General features: G+C 41.2%; 1 protein-coding gene across 2 annotated transcripts in view; it reads left to right on the top strand.

The window, feature by feature from the left end:
• Positions 1-16,721, top strand: part of sorcs3a (sortilin related VPS10 domain containing receptor 3a) — a 175,220-nt gene that overhangs the window by 75,811 nt on the left and 82,688 nt on the right. For both annotated transcript variants that reach the window (XM_058086792.2, XM_078793390.1), the window contains exon 2: positions 2,628-2,695. In XM_058086792.2, coding sequence (XP_057942775.2) covers positions 2,628-2,695 — 68 coding nt within the window. The remainder of the gene's footprint in view (positions 1-2,627; positions 2,696-16,721) is intronic.

The raw sequence follows: 16,721 nt of genomic DNA, 5'->3' as shown, positions 1-16,721 counted from the left end.
ATTTGAGTGGAATCACTGTCATTTGCATTCCATTCAATTCTAACAATGGCCGGTGGCTGTGTAATGTTTGTTATTTTTTAGAGGGTAAATGATTGAATATTTTAGCAAGGGATGAAAGGACACTATTGCATGCGGGGCAGGGGTGGTGTCACAGACCTCCCCCTCTGTTAATGGTTTTTCAACCTTGACTAGATCCTCTTTCAGACCATATGTCTCCTCTGTCCAGAATGGTATATACATTTCTGTCCCCTTTTCCCTAAACAATGATTTACCTGGCAACTTGCCTTTGGTAACCATTGTTACCATGAGCATTCTCATGGCTCCCTTCCAAATATTGCACCCACAATGAGTACTAAAGCTTCTCAAACATTCTTCTGCAAGCAAAAATAATTCTTGCATGTTGTTTACCAGAAAAGCTACAAAGCATCAATTGAAATGAATAAATCTTCATCAAACAATCTTATATGTTTCTTGTGTATCTTTGAAGTAACAATGTGTTTCCAGGACTGCCCGAAAGCTTCGAGGTAGTGCTGCTCATGCTAATCCTTCTTAAATACAGCAAATGTTTATTAGATCAGATTTTTTAGCACACATTGTGAATTAGGATATGGCAAAGAAGGACTTTGAGTGTTAAAAGCTTTTTTCCTCTGATTGTATTTGTTTGTTTTCTCATTTGAGTTTGCCAAATGAATGTACCTTTGCCAGAGGATATGGTAGTATTGTTTCAACTAAGTATCACCGGATTTGGTGCAGTGCTGGATCACACATACAGTGAAGAAAATAAGTATTTGAACACCCTGCTATTTTGCTATTTCTCCCACTTAGAAATCATGGAGGGGTCTGAAATTTTCATCGTAGGTGCATGTCCACTGTGAGAGAGATAAACTAAAAAGAAAAATCCAGAAATCACAATGCATGATTTTTTAACAATTTATTTGTGTGATACAGCTGCAAATAAGTATTTGAACACCTGAGAAAATGAATGTTAATATTTGGTACAGTAGCCTTTGTTTGCTATTACAGAGGTCAAACGTTTCCTGTAGTTTTTCACCAGGTTTGCACACACTGCAGGAGGGATCTTGGCCCACTCCTCCACACAGATCTTCTCTAGATCAGTCAGGTTTCTGGGCTGTCGCTGAGAAACACGGAGTTTGAGCTCCCTCCAAAGATTTTCGATTGGGTTCAGGTCTGGAGACTGGCTGGGCCATGCTAGAACCTTGATATGCTTCTTACGGAGCCACTCCTTGGTTTTCCTGGCTGTGTGCTTCGGGTCGTTGTCGTGTTGGAAGACCCAGCCACGACCCATCTTCAATGCTCTGACAGAGGGAAGGAGGTTGTTCCCCAAAATCTCACAATACACGGCCCCAGTCATCCTCTCTTTAATGCAGTGCACTCGTCCTGTCCCATGTGCAGAAAAACACCCCCAAAGCATGATGCTACCACCCCCATGCTTCACAGTAGGGATGGTGTTCTTCGGATTGTACTCTTCATTCTTCTTCCTCCAAACACGCTTATTGGAATTATGACCAAAAAGTTCTATTTTGGTCTCATCTGACCATAAAACTTTCTCCCATGACTCCTCTGTATCATCCAAATGGTCATATGCAAACTTAAGACGGGCCTTGACATGTGCTGGTTTAAGCAGGGGAACCTTTCGTGCCATGCATGATTTCACATCATGACGTCTTAGTGTATTACCTACAGTAACCTTGGAAACGGTGGTCCCAGCTCTTTTCAGGTCATTGACCAAGTCCTGTCGTGTAGTTCTGGGCTGATTCCTCACCTTTCTTAGAATCATTGAGACCCCACGAGGTGATATCTTGCATGGGGCTCCACTCCGATTGAGATTGACCGTCATGTTTAGCTTCTTCCATTTTCTAATGATAGCTCCAACAGTGGACCTTTTTTCACCAAGCTGCTTGGTAATTGCTCCGTAGCCCTTTCCAGCCTTGTGGAGGTGTACAATTTTGTCTCTGGTGTCTTTGGACAGCTCTTTGGTCTTCGCCATGTTACAAGTTAAAGTCTTACTGATTGTATGGGGTGGACAGGTGTCTTTATGCAGCTAACGACCTCAAACAGGTGCATCTGATTCAGGATGATACATGGAGTGCAGGTGGACTTCTAATGGGCAGACTAACAGGTCTTTCAGGGTCAGAATTCTAGATGATACACAGGTGTTCAAATACTTATTTGCAGCTGTATCACACAAATAAATTGTTAAAAAATCATGCATTGTGATTTCTGGATTTTTCTTTTTAGTTTATCTCTCACAGTGGACATGCACCTACGATGAAAATTTCAGACCCCTCCATGATTTCTAAGTGGGAGAAATAGCAAAATAGCAGGGTGTTCAAATACTTATTTTCTTCACTGTATATCTACTTATACCACAAGCTTCCATGTACCAGAGGGTAAAATACAATAGTTTGCTACACAACATTGTAAGATAAGAGATAAGAAAGAGTGTATGAAAACCAAGGTAACATTTTGTCAATCAATCAAAAAACAAAATCTGCAGTGTTTACAAAGAGCGTTTATAATGTATAGAAATAAAGAAGGTATATCTTTGCTGAAGATAATTGCCTCTTAAAACAAAGAATGTGATTGTTAACCCCCTCTGTTTACAGGTTATCCTGATTCTCACCAAGTTGTATGACTTTCACATTGGCAGCGTCACTGAGAGCACACTTTGGAGGTGAGTGCTTTTGAATATCCTAATTCCTATCACATCTAAATGTGACACGAGGCAGAGAATGGAATGCCCTGGTGTCTAACCCAGTCATTCAAGGTGTATGATCAGGCATTCTAATATAATACATTGTACTTTGTCATGTTTATATTACTGTACATGGGTGGGTTTGAGTCTTCTATCCAGTCATCTTGTTCTGCTAATGTGGAGTCCGGTCACGGCCCATATTTCCCTCTCCTTGACCCCTTTGTCCACAGAGGGGAACCACATCCGTTCCCAGGTTAGTTGATGGACAGCCTCTCTGACATTTTCTGGGTCTTCTGAGGGACCTCCTCCTGATGGGATGTGCCCAGGGAAGCATCCTATCCAGATGGCCGAGGAAATTTATCTGGCACCCAATGTGGGGGAGCAGCAGCTCGATTCTAAGCCCCTTCCGGATTACCTGGCTTCTTAACCTATCTCTAAGGGAGAGCCCAAACACCCTGAAGACCATATGTGTCAAAGTCCTGGCCCACAACCATTTGAAAATGTAACAGTCCTGCATTGCGAAGATGCAATTATATTGCATTGTGCCTATAGTACAATTTATATGTTATTGTTATTATTATTACTAAATTAAATATGGCTCAGGGCTGCAGACCTCACAGCTAGGCAACCAGGGTTCAATTCCACCCTCGGCAATCTCAGTGTGGAGTTTGCATGTTTTCCCCATGCATGCGTGGGTTTTCTCCGGGTACTCCGGTTTCCTCCCACATTCCAAAAACATGCTAGGTTAATTGGCCACTCCAAATTGTCCATAGGTATGAATGTGAGTGTGAATGGTTGTTTGTCTATATGTGCCCTGTGATTGGCTGGCCACAAGTCCAGGGTGTACCCCGCCTCTTGCCCAAAGACAGCTGGGATACGCTCCAGCACCCCCTGCGAGCCTTGTGAGGATAAGCGGTAGAAAATGAATGAATGAATGAATAAATATGGCTCAAACTGGACTACCATTGTTACTAAGAGTGCCATTCATACATACTAACACATTAAAGAGGCATTAAACAGTAAAAATGCTGGGAAACACCTCTTCTTCCGATTCCACAGCTGCAAACTCTTCCGGGTTTTACCAGAGTTACTGAGCTCCCAGATTGGGAAGTTTCTCTGTGGATATAAAATACTGTAGCTCAAAATGGCTTTTGAGTTTTGACAAGTTTAAAGGCTGCTATTTTGTACCTTCGGTCACCCTCGTGACCATAGGTGAAGGTGGCAAAGTCAATGACCAGTAAACAAACCACAAACTTCACCACAACAAACCAATGAAGAGTCAGCATCACTACAGACACAGCACTGATTTGCCTGTCATCTACCCATACCATTCTTTCCTTAGTTCCCTCAACTTCTACCCATCTTATGACCAACTCCAACCTTTACCTTGATTCACAATGACTGGCATCAAAGTGTGCCCATTTGATAAAATCCTATCCCAGTCTGCATGGGTTCTTAGCAGAGCCAAGAGCGAGTGAAGTACGACCCTACATTGGGGGACCGCCATTTTCCAAAATCAGCTCAGCTGCAGCTGTTCTGAGAAAATGTTAGTTTTGCTCTGCCATTTGTTTCTCTGCGATATACTGAGATGACATCAGGAAAATGGAATGATGCACCCTTTTGGCAAAAGGTCAAAGCATTGGCAACCTGCCAGAGTATTGCCCAGTCAGTCTGTCAATTTTAATGAACATCATGACCTTAAACCATAAAAGCTGTCAACATGTGCATGTTTGTCAAAGGCATCGTCATATCTCAGCAATAAATAATGGCAAGTTATTCATTGCTGACAGTGAATATACTCAGCATAACTGTTTGTCTTCAAAGATGTTCAGCCCTTTTAATTCCACCTCTGGAGGATTGTCCCTCTACAGCAGACAGGGGCTAACTACATGGGCCGCAGGCCATGTGTGGCCCATTAATACATATAATGTGTGTGAAATAAAAATAAAGAGATTTGGAGTCAATATTTAGCCTTGGCTGTTAGTTGGGTGATGGTAGGAGATGATGAGATGATGATAATGGTGCTGTTGATTTGAGAAAAAAAAGTCAAAACCATCAGAAAAATAGAAACGGGCCAAAGATAAAGGTATGGCGCTGTCACGGTTCGGCTCGAGAGCTGTAAGGTTCGACCCCAGGATGCAGAGAGCAGGACCAATAGCAGGTAAATAAAGTTTATTGCGTGCAATAACTGCAGCAGCAGGAAAAAGCAACTCAGGTAGCTGACGGACAAACAACAATGATCCCACACAGGGAGATGCGCACACCTGAACTAAATAGACACTCAAATTAGGGACAGGTGTGGGTGACTAAGACAACGGAGGGAGACAAGGCAAAACAGGAAGTGAGACAAAATAAGAGCGTGCAAAAAGGAAACCAAAACCCAGACCGGAAACTCAAACCCAAACTGTCACTTGGGAACCCCCACAGGGCGTGACAGGCGCAATTGCATCACTTTATGTTCACCACATTATGGAATGTATATGATCAAATAAGCTAACGTTAAGCTGCCATTTTTCTTGTATGAAAGCTTTGATTTTGTAACTGTGGATTTAAGTCAAATGTAATCTCAGGGGAGCTTGAGCTTGTGAAATAAACACCTTTTCAAGTTTGGGCCAGGAAGTGTTGTACTTGAAGGATTTGTGCACTTTTTTAAGTTAGCATTTGTGGCAATGTATAACAGGGCGCCATTCAAGACAGAACCACCACTGTATTAGACGATAGGCCACAGGAAGTCCAGGAAGACGAGGCTTTGATAGAAAGCAGAGTGTGTGGGGGTACAGAGCATGGAGAGGGTCAGAAAAGCAAGCTTTTATGACAATGTTCTGCAGGAAAGTTATACTTTATATTGAATGGACTTTTTTTTTTTTACCAATTCTTGTTGTTGTCGCTTCTTGTGTTTTTTAGCATAACATGTGGAGGCGGTCACCTGAGAAGTAAACAACAATGGACAAACACTCTTGAGATAATACGTGGGTATCCGACTCTCATTGCTGATCTGGCAGTCAATGACATACGGGGTTGAGAAGATTGTGCATCTGCCTTCATCCTGATGTAATTTTCCATGCTCACATTGCCCATAGCAGGTATGCAATGAGAGCTGTTAAAAGTTCTGCGGCAACATCATCAAAGGAAGGGAGCCTACCTAATTTTCAAAATCAAATTAGTTTCTGCAGTTTTCAGAGTAAATACATGCTCATAAGAGAATCATCCGCCTGGTCATTAAGCCAAGAAGCTTTGGTTGCGTAACTGCAGTTAAATGTTATATCTGCTCACACTGAAAAGGGTGCATTGAATATACAGTCAATAAATAGTGCAAAATATATTTGTAATCTTTGATGAATTGCTCAGTCTACTGGTCACCTGCCTTGAAGATTTCATAGTCAAATAGTTTATAACGTTGTCGCTGTTTCTGAGCACTCTAAAAATGCTTTGCAGGTTTGTTGCCATGTCTTCTCGTGCTGCTCCGCTTGTATTTTTCCTTGAGCTGAATTGAGTTTACTGTTTACTTGCTCTACTTTTTGCGCGTTTCGTTCTTGTTAGATGAGTTTCCTTGTGAGATTGTTGTTCTCCCCGTTTGAACGTTGAGGATTTTATAGCGGTCTGTTCAAGCCTGTTGTGTTATAAATGGTTGTTACACCGGAAGTTGGACTCCAAAGCAGAAACTGGCAAGGAATGTATATAGTAGGGACGTAACACGATACACGGAAAAGTTATCTCCGCTCGTGGGGATACATACTGCGCACCCAGCCTCCTGGCCCTGACGTCAAGGTGCAGTGCATCTGTTTTTGAACACATTCTATTTTAGAGGTCTTTCAGAGGTTTCTGGGCTATGATCTTAAACCTTTGATCAGTCGATGAACAGCCTTCAGTTTAATGCTTGTTTTTGTTTAATGCTATTTTTTGTCTCACACCCATTCCTTCTTTTTGCATTTTGAAGGTTAGTGCAAAATGTAAATTCTTGCAATTTTTCAACTGGTCTCAGAGAGTGTATATCATGGCACGAGAGTCGCTTGGGTCCTCAAAGCTTCGGTCCAAGGTGATGCAAACCTGAATGGGCAAAGTGAAAGAGGCGAGTCTTAAAGTGTGTGGCATCACTCCATGACTTCTTCTATTCTATGCGGTCGGAATGGGGTCATTTGGAGGAACATCCTCTCAAATTGCATCATTTTGTCAGGTACTCTCACAGGCAATGTGATATTTTACAGGTCAGTGCGTCTAATAAATACTCAACTATCAGATATACCCACAAGATATCTGTGACCTTTGGCAAATGGACTTGGTTCCTTATATACCCCATCATTGCAGCAAGCCTAAATTGAACAGAACCTCGAGGGACAATTTCAAACTTACAATATAAAGAAATACTGTATTAGCGTAAAAAAAGCAAAGTGTCCCCATTACAAACTACAGTCTCTATTGAGCTCTATTTGCGAATGTGATCCTCCATCTACTGAGTTTTCTTTTATTTAAATCACAATTAGATTTAATTAATTGTGAATTATCAATACCTAATAATTAAAACATAATTAAAACTAATTCCCACATTGGTCCATTTATGTTTTATATTTCAACAAACTGAGACTGACTGACTGAGCGGTGTGCCGCAGTGTTTACTCATTACACTTACCAGCAGAAGAAAGTAATTCCCACCAACCATGTGCCATTATCTCAATAATATAGTTTCTTTCTACTGTATTAAAGTATTCAGAATTGAGCAGTAATTTTAGAACATAAACATGGTAATGGAAGTATTAGCATTTCAGTACTCATCTGTACATCGCCACCCAGGTCTGTTGATGTTCATGTGCCTAAAAGCTAGGTTGGTTAAAATATTTATTTACCTTTGTAGTGCACGTATTTGATGAATGAAAATGGTGGACGGAATTAATAATTGTTTGAAGCACCGTAACTGACACTGCGGAGGATGACTCACAGGAAAATGATCATTTGGAAGCAGAAAGTAGTACAAGTTCAGGCAAAATGATCTGACACATTTGTATCTTTAAAAAAAAGTCAAATAAAGTTATTTTCGAAAAGTACATATAATGAAATTGTTTTTCATTATGTTTTAAAAATGAAATCAGTTCTGGCGGTGCAAGGTCGGCTGGTTGATTTTGGTTTCTATGCAGATCCAGTAGCTCTGAAGTTGGTAACCCATAACAAGATGGTGTTTGGAGCTGGTATCGGATCATGTGTACCGAGATTGAAGTGCAAACGGAAAGCTTGTTGTTTGTTTTGATAAACATTTCCACAATGAATTCATGGCAGGAACTGAAAAAGAAACAAAAAACAATGGCATTATAAAGAAACAAAGCAAAATGGCATGTATATTATATGTACTTTTTGAAAATAAAAAAAGACTATTTTGTTTCTTTACTTTATTTGCCTTTTATTTAACCTATAAATGTGTCAGATCATTTTGACCTGTAGGAACACAAATAGTGTTGGAACACTAAGGTGTCTTCCTTTATATTTGCTGTACACTGAAAACATACACTACGGCATCGAAAAATTATGATGACACCGGAGAGCAACATGTCTGTTTCTTTATTTCCAGCTGTTTAAATCTGGATCTGATGCACATCTTTTGTTTTTTGAGCACACCCATTTCTTGAAATAGTATTGGAACATGTGACTGACAGGTGTATTTTGTTTACCTGGTGTGTCCTTTTACGTTGCTTATTTAAAAATAGCATAGAATGTCTATGCCCAGTTTCATATTGGGTATAGGTTGGTTTTGCCTGTATAGACTACATTAAGGGGTGAAAACAATATAAAAACCAAAGAGCTATCTATGGGTGAAAAAACAAGCAAGCGTGTATCTCAGAGAATGTGGACACTCAATAAGAATCTTTGCACAAATTGGTCATTGGTCATAGCCAGCCCAAACATTTAGCATTTCCTGAAGAAAGAAACCACTGGTAACAGACCTGGAACGAGTAGACCAAGGAAAATATCAGCAGGTGATGACAGAAACATTAGCCAAGTTTACATGAGGAGTTTTTTGTATTTCCATTGTTTTCGGAAAAGTCAATTCAAAATTCAAATCAGACAAATGGAATCTTCTGATTTGAATTTTGAATTGACTTTTCCGAAAACAATGGTATACATGGAAAGGAATATTCCAATCTCTGGTCTACATGCACCACCATCATCAAACAGAATAGTCAATGGAGCATGCGCAGTAAAACGTAAACATCAACGTCACATGATACCGACTTCCCCAATTTTTTATTTTAATTGTTGGAATAACTCCGTATTGCACGTTTTTAGTCCACCCCGTCTTGAAATTATGTTCAGTTCTTTCAAAGTTTGGATCAAAACCAAACTTTCCACAGCAGTCTAGTGCTGATTGCTCACCTCTATTTTTAAAAGTGAGGAACATCTCGAGCTGCGTGTTACGTCATATCTGAGCATGTGCTGAAAGAACGCATCCGGGATAAATTTAAACCGGAAAAGATAAAATTCATTCTTGCTAATGTTTTACAATTAGACTCGGGACATGTTTTATATAGATACAAATTTTCTTTTTAAAGAAAAACTGGACTGTCAGAACCTTATGTTTTTTCAAAATTTTTCATATGTTTGTCAATACTTACAGGTTGCCAGAAGTTTTGAAGTGCTTACCAGAAATCAGGCACTTACAGTCATGACGGACAACTTTCTGATGCACCATTTTGGATGGTAACCTGGTGGTGGCTGGTGATGTAGTTGGTGGCATGGGTACCGGGCTGAGTACCTGGCATCCTCCTACTGCACACACAAAGTGTTCCTGGTCTCTTCAGATTAGAGATGAGAATGTTGCCAAATAGTCTGCCAGGGAATGTGCGAATATGAAGAAAGTTTGAGCAAAGCTAGGCAAAACATTATTATTCATTTACCTCTTGTTCACTTTCTTACCTCTGTGGAACTTCACTTTCACATGTCAGAGTTTTAAGTTATACTTGATGGGCTCTGGAGCTGCTTATCAGAAAGAAGAAAGGTAGCAGATAAAGGTTCTGTTGAGTCGCCTCGGATGACTCCCACTCACCTTCCAGGAGAGTGCTTTTTTTCCACTTGAAAAAGTGACAAAGGTATGTATATTTACTCCTGTGCTGTTGCAAAAGATTCCCACTGTGAAATGAGCATACAATCAAACAAAAAACATTCTGAGCATGCACAGGATTCTTATATTTTCAGTGTGGCTTTTACAGCTCCTACTTCATCAAGTCAACAACTTGTGTTACTGATAAATATTTGAGAGTAGTGAATTCCCAACATGCAACTATTAAGTTGACAGAAAAGGATAAGAATGAAGGTATCGAGTCTGCATTGAAAAATAACACTGAGTATAATGTCAAGGAACTATGGCAGACGTCACTAAAAAAGTTTGTTTCAAAACCCTCTGTTATAACATGTTTGGAAAAAAAGCAGAATCTTCAGGGAAGGTCTTTTTGTCATGAATGCACAATTGCATGTACAGAAATATTTTTTTCCCATCAGCCTCATTCGGTCATTGAGGAATATTCGGTTAATTTGCCTTCAAATACTCTTAAGATGCTCATCTGTTGTGTTACTACTGTTTGCCAGTCACATATGCCTATGCGCTAACACCTCCTCCACCATTGTTGATGCACATGTGAAATAAAGTTAGGACTGGAGGAAAAATGCAAGTACGTACGGTGACTCTTTATTGCGATGAATTGCGATGAATCCAAACCCAACCGAGATAAGTAAAGTTCTGCAAAGTAGGCTTCATTATCAAATATTTTGTTGATGACTTTTTAAATACATTTTTTTAACATTATTAGAGCCCTTAGACACAAAAAACAGGATGTAGAAACACCGAAACTTAATTTGTGGCTGCACAGCAACCTTATGGTTCGCGCGCCGGCCGCACAGATAGGAGACCGAGTTCGATTCCACCTTCCGCCATCTCTGTGTGGACTTTGCATTTCCTCCCCGTGCATGCGTGGGTTTTCTCCGGGTACTCCGGTTTCCTCCCGCATTCCAAAAACATGCTAGGTTAATTGGCCACTCCAAATTGTCCATTGGTATGAATGTGAGTGTGAATGGTTGTTTGTCAAAATGTGCCCTGTGATTGGCTGGCCACCAGTCCAGGGTGTATCCCGCCTCTCGCCTGAAGACAGCTGGAATAGGCTCCAGCAACCCCCGCGACCCTTCTGAGGATAAGCGGTAAAAAATTAATGAATGAATGTTCCGTAAGAGGATTGTATTTCTGACAACTTCACTGAACTGTAAAGAGCAACAACCGCTTTGTCGAAAAGTTCCAGTTATGTTTACTTTATTTACTCTTAAATATAACTTTTTTTCATGATTTTCACTCAGCTTTTTGTTATGTGTTGCATCGGTTGTGATAGCATTTAGTGACATATCCGTTCTTTTGCTGCTTTGGTGTGGTCAAGGTTTACACTTGCCTCCCTCAGAACTAGAGTCCATCGGGATTTTTTGCCTGGACTACATTTATGTTTGACCAAAGGTACAATACTAGCAGAGCAACTGACTCTAGTCAATTTTAACCCGACCAAAAGGCACCCAAAGAATTAAATAATAAACACGCTGTAAATCATTGTAAACAGATGGTGGTTGATTTGTCTTTTTTTCAGGAAGGGGTCATTTCACCATGATATATGTTCCAGGCCACTTTATAGTGAAAACAGGGTGAATGTCAAAAGGACATTTTAAACATAAAGCGTCCTTTTGGACCCCATGAAAAAGTTATCGTGTCTTGGGGCAATAGTAAAAGTTTTATACTTCATATGAATAATTCATTGATGAAAAAGCATCATCCTTGTACCTGGCAAGCATGGAAAGGGTGGAAGCAAGATACATCCCTATACTCAGTGTCAAGGTTGAATGGAGAACAGGAGCTGTGAGTGGGATACATGACAAATGTTGACACAGAGGAATCCTTGAATGTCAGTCCTTCTGTGCCAACCAAGCTGTGCCTTTGGGGTATTTCCCCAGCAATAAATTTGTCCGCCACGGTAACAATGGTGTTCAGTGCAAGATTTAAGAAGTTCTGTTTGCAGTCAGTATGTTCACAAGTGCTGAAAAAAAAATAAAAAATAGCTTTTAAACATGCATGTAAACGCCATACATTGTGTTTGATTTTTTAAAAGTCAGATTAACATGAAGAGATGCACTTGAAATTAATTGCGGCCAAGTTGGTCATGATTGTGTGAAAGTGCTAAGGCCCTGTCCACAAGGGAATTTTCTTTTTTCTGTCCACATCCACACTGTGTCTGATTAGCAAATAGTTGCATCCAGACGAGAACAGATCACTGGGGGGAAAGGAAGAGGAAAGAATGCCTGCACACCAGTCCACCGTCTTCTGCTTTCCAAGGCTCATTTAGACTTCAGACAAAGTGGAAGTACTTCTGTGAGTCATTTTGAAGATAACAAAATATCAGGAGAATGTCAACTGGGGTGAGTTAGGTCAGTCGAAATATCCAGATATTATGTTGACTTGTCATTGAAAATCACTTCTGGTCTCGTCGGTAATGGCATAGTTTTGCAAAACAGCGGTTTCTGAGTGAAAATGGCATCCAATGCGTTTTCATATTTAAAAAAAATACAAATTCAGGGCACCCAGATTTCATTTTCTGTGTGAAAGAAAGGCTGAAATGCTAAAATATTATGCAGTTTAGACCCAATAATGTCCCCAAATTGTTTGCTGTATGCATATTGTTAGGAGCTATTGGAGCTAATATGTGTTCATATGGTTGTTGCTTGTGACTGTTCAAGCTAATACGTGTACATATGGCGGGAAGAAGCCGAACAGCCGTGCTTTGAGATGTAAAAAAAAAAAAAAGTAGCCATTACACTGTGGCGACCCGTATTTTTTCTGTCCAAACTGCTAACTATCAAGGTCAAGATGTTTGCCATAAATTGAATCAAGGGTAGCGGTTTTGTCTGGCAGGTAATTGATTTGCATGATCGCTTCTTTCTCATGCATATTTGTTGAGGAATGTTGCCAGGTCTCACAAAAGAAACCAGCGGCCAGCTTATTTTTTTCCAGCTTGGGAATTTGTAAGCGATTTTAAAAAGTCACTTCTAATAAGCGGATTTGACAACACTGAGCCAAGATGCTTGTTTATATGTGATCTAACAGGTCAACAGGAAAAGCCAAACATTTACTCGTTCTGAAATTAGCATAAGCGCCATCTAGCGTTTTGAGAGGCAGACAGTTAATGTAGTGCATATAAACAGGTATGTCACACTGAGGTGTGCAAACTGGAGGAAGAAATAATTTCAGTAATCTGACTAATTTAGTGCATGGAAACATACTGAATGAGGGATATTGAGACCATTTTCCCCCTTCTGCTGTACTCTTTCACTTTGCCTGTGGTATGTGCCTTATTGTGTGTATTCTGTGGTCATTTTTCTTTACATTCCAGGAATAGCCATGCATATTGCTTTTACAGTTCATTCATTCATTCTTTTTCTACTGCTTTTTCCTCACGAGGGTCGCGGGGGTGCTGGAGCCTATCCCAGCTGTCTTTGGGCAAGAGGCAGGGTACACCCTGGACTGGTCGCTAGCAAATCACAGGGCACATATAGACAAACAACCATTCACACTCACATTCATACCTATGGACAATTTGGAGTCGCCAATTAACCTAGCATGTTTTTGGAATGTGGGAGGAAACCGGAGTACCCGGAGAAAACCAACGCTTGCACGGGGAGAACATGCAAACTCCACACAGAGATGGCCGAGGGTGGAATTGAACCCTGGTCTCCTAGCTGTGAGGTCTGCATGCTAACCACTTGACCGCCGGCTTTTACAGTTAATCATGCAATTTACTTTTTGGACGGTTTAGGTGTACACACTGGTGTATGAATGGGAGAGAAGATTTGGTCTGAGAGACCATAAGCAGCCATATTTCCATCAGGACAGATATAGCTTACCACCACCAGTGTGAGACTAAGGAGTGAATGAATAGTGGGTTCACTTCAATGTGAAACGCTTTGGATACCTTGAAAATTCTTATATCTCATGTAATCCATTATTATTATCTGGTAAAGTAGAAATAGTACATTTTTTTCACATGTAGAAGCAGTCAGGTCGGTAGGTGCTGCCCCAAACCTGAAGCAGCATGGATTTGAGTTTTATATTGTTTGCGAGTCATCAAAGGATCTTCCCACATTTTATAGAACGGCCTGAAGCCTTAAAACTCATTTCAGTCGGATTCCCTCAGAGGAGTTTGTTGAAGTACGACTGCTGGAAGTCTCCCCAAATGGGTGACTTCCTTTATTTCAATCTTGGATCATAAAATACTTTTTTGTGCATCCTTTGTGTGTCATAATGTGCATGTTTGCTGCATTTCCTGGAGATTGGTGAAACAGGTTGCAGGAAGTAATTATTAAACATTTGAGGGCGGTGCTTCTGACACATGTGACACAGCGTGATATTTGATTACTCCATATATCCAATATATATATATATATACAGTGAAGAAAATAAGTATTTGAACACCCTGCTATTTTGCTATTTCTCCCACTTAGAAATCATGGAGGGGTCTGAATTTTTCATCGTAGGTGCATGTCCACTGTGAGAGAGATAAACTAAAAAGAAAAATCCAGAAATCACAATGCATGATTTTTTAACAATTTATTTGTGTGATACAGCTGCTAATAAGTATTTGAACACCTGTGTATCATCTAGAATTCTGACCCTGAAAGACCTGTTAGTCTGCCCATTAGAAGTCCACCTGCACTCCATGTATCATCCTGAATCAGATGCACCTGTTTGAGGTCGTTAGCTGCATAAAGACACCTGTCCACCCCATACAATCAGTAAGACTTTAACTTGTAACATGGCGAAGACCAAAGAGCTGTCCAAAGACACCAGAGACAAAATTGTACACCTCCACAAGGCTGGAAAGGGCTACGGAGCAATTACCAAGCAGCTTGGTGAAAAAAGGTCCACTGTTGGAGCTATCATTAGAAAATGGAAGAAGCTAAACATGACGGTCAATCTCAATCGGAGTGGAGCCCCATGCAAGATATCACCTCGTGGGGTCTCAATGATTTTAAGAAAGGTGAGGAATCAGCCCAGAACTACACGACAGGACTTGGTCAATGACCTGAAAAGAGCTGGGACCACCGTTTCCAAGGTTACTGTAGGTAATACACTAAGACGTCATGATGTGAAATCATGCATGGCACGAAAGGTTCCCCTGCTTAAACCAGCACATGTCAAGGCCCGTCTTAAGTTTGCATATGACCATTTGGATGATACAGAGGAGTCATGGGAGAAAGTTTTATGGTCAGATGAGACCAAAATAGAACTTTTTGGTCATAATTCCAATAAGCGTGTTTGGAGGAAGAAGAATGAAGAGTACAATCCCTACTCCCAAAGAGAACACCATCCCTACTGTGAAGCATGGGGGTGGTAGCATCATGCTTTGGGGGTGTTTTTCTGCACATGGGACAGGACGAGTGCACTGCATTAAAGAGAGGATGACTGGGGCCGTGTATTGTGAGATTTTGGGGAACAACCTCCTTCCCTCTGTCAGAGCATTGAAGATGGGTCGTGGCTGGGTCTTCCAACACGACAACGACCCGAAGCACACAGCCAGGAAAACCAAGGAGTGGCTCCGTAAGAAGCATATCAAGGTTCTAGCATGGCCCAGCCAGTCTCCAGACCTGAACCCAATCGAAAATCTTTGGAGGGAGCTCAAACTCTGTGTTTCTCAGCGACAGCCCAGAAACCTGACTGATCTAGAGAAGATCTGTGTGGAGGAGTGGGCCAAGATCCCTCCTGCAGTGTGTGCAAACCTGGTGAAAAACTACAGGAAACGTTTGACCTCTGTAATAGCAAACAAAGGCTACTGTACCAAATATTAACATTCATTTTCTCAGGTGTTCAAATACTTATTTGCAGCTGTATCACACAAATAAATTGTTAAAAAATCATGCATTGTGATTTCTGGATTTTTCTTTTTAGTTTATCTCTCTCACAGTGGACATGCACCTACGATGAAAATTTCAGACCCCTCCATGATTTCTAAGTGGGAGAAATAGCAAAATAGCAGGGTGTTCAAATACTTATTTTCTTCACTGTATATATATATAAGATATATATATATATAAGATATAGATCGCAGTGGTATGCTGGAGCCTATCCCTGCTGACTTCGGGCAAGTCCAGGATACACCCAGCCAATCCCAGGGCATGAACCCACGCATGCACAGGGAGAACATGCAACGTCCACACAGAGATGCCTAAGCGGAGATTTTAACCCAGATCTTCCCGATCTCCTGACTAACCATGCGGCCCTATTTAATAATTCATCTTTAAATCAAAGTGTAAAAATCCTCTGATGTGAAAATGTCCTTAATCATCCATGAATGCAGACAATGGGGCCTTCACACAACCGATGGGTCTTAGTGCTCAGGCCCTAAGAAACATATGAAGGAGGACCCACATAAGCCACCATTTGCAGGGCTTGTGGACCCAGAGCCCAGTTGCCAGAGACACAGGCATCCCTCTACATACCAGAGAGGCCCAATCCCTACCACACACACCAATGCCACGATGGTGTCCGTGGCATAAGCCAAAGGTGGCATACGTATGCTCCCGACCACCCCCACCAGGAGAACCTCCAGTGGGAGCTTGGGGAGACAGGTCCAACCAGGACTCCCTTGCGCAAATCCCTAAAGCAACCCAGCCAGTCCAATGACCCAGAGCCCTCACATCCAGCAATGAGGTGCCATCCAAAACGAGCACAAGCAGAGGTCAACCTTTAGATGTGGATCCCTTTACGTATGTGCCCCCAGCTGCATCGGGACCCCAGCTCCAATGGGGTGAGCGATAGAGGTGTCGGTGAGTGACCCCACCGCGCTTCCCCACATCCCTTTCCTCAAAGTAAATATTTTAGCAAGTGTGTGTTAGCTTCACACATGACTTGCTTGAATCTTTTTTCTTTCACTGTCTCCCAGTAACGCAGACAAACAACAATACAAGACATGTATACTCACACAGACTCATACACACAAAC

The sequence above is a fragment of the Doryrhamphus excisus genome, linkage group LG9 (assembly GCF_037039965.1).
Source record: "Doryrhamphus excisus strain RoL-2023G ecotype Guam linkage group LG9, RoL_Dexc_Guam_v1.1, whole genome shotgun sequence".
NCBI lineage: Eukaryota > Metazoa > Chordata > Actinopteri > Syngnathiformes > Syngnathidae > Doryrhamphus > Doryrhamphus excisus.
This window is presented reverse-complemented; position numbering and strand designations above follow the sequence as displayed.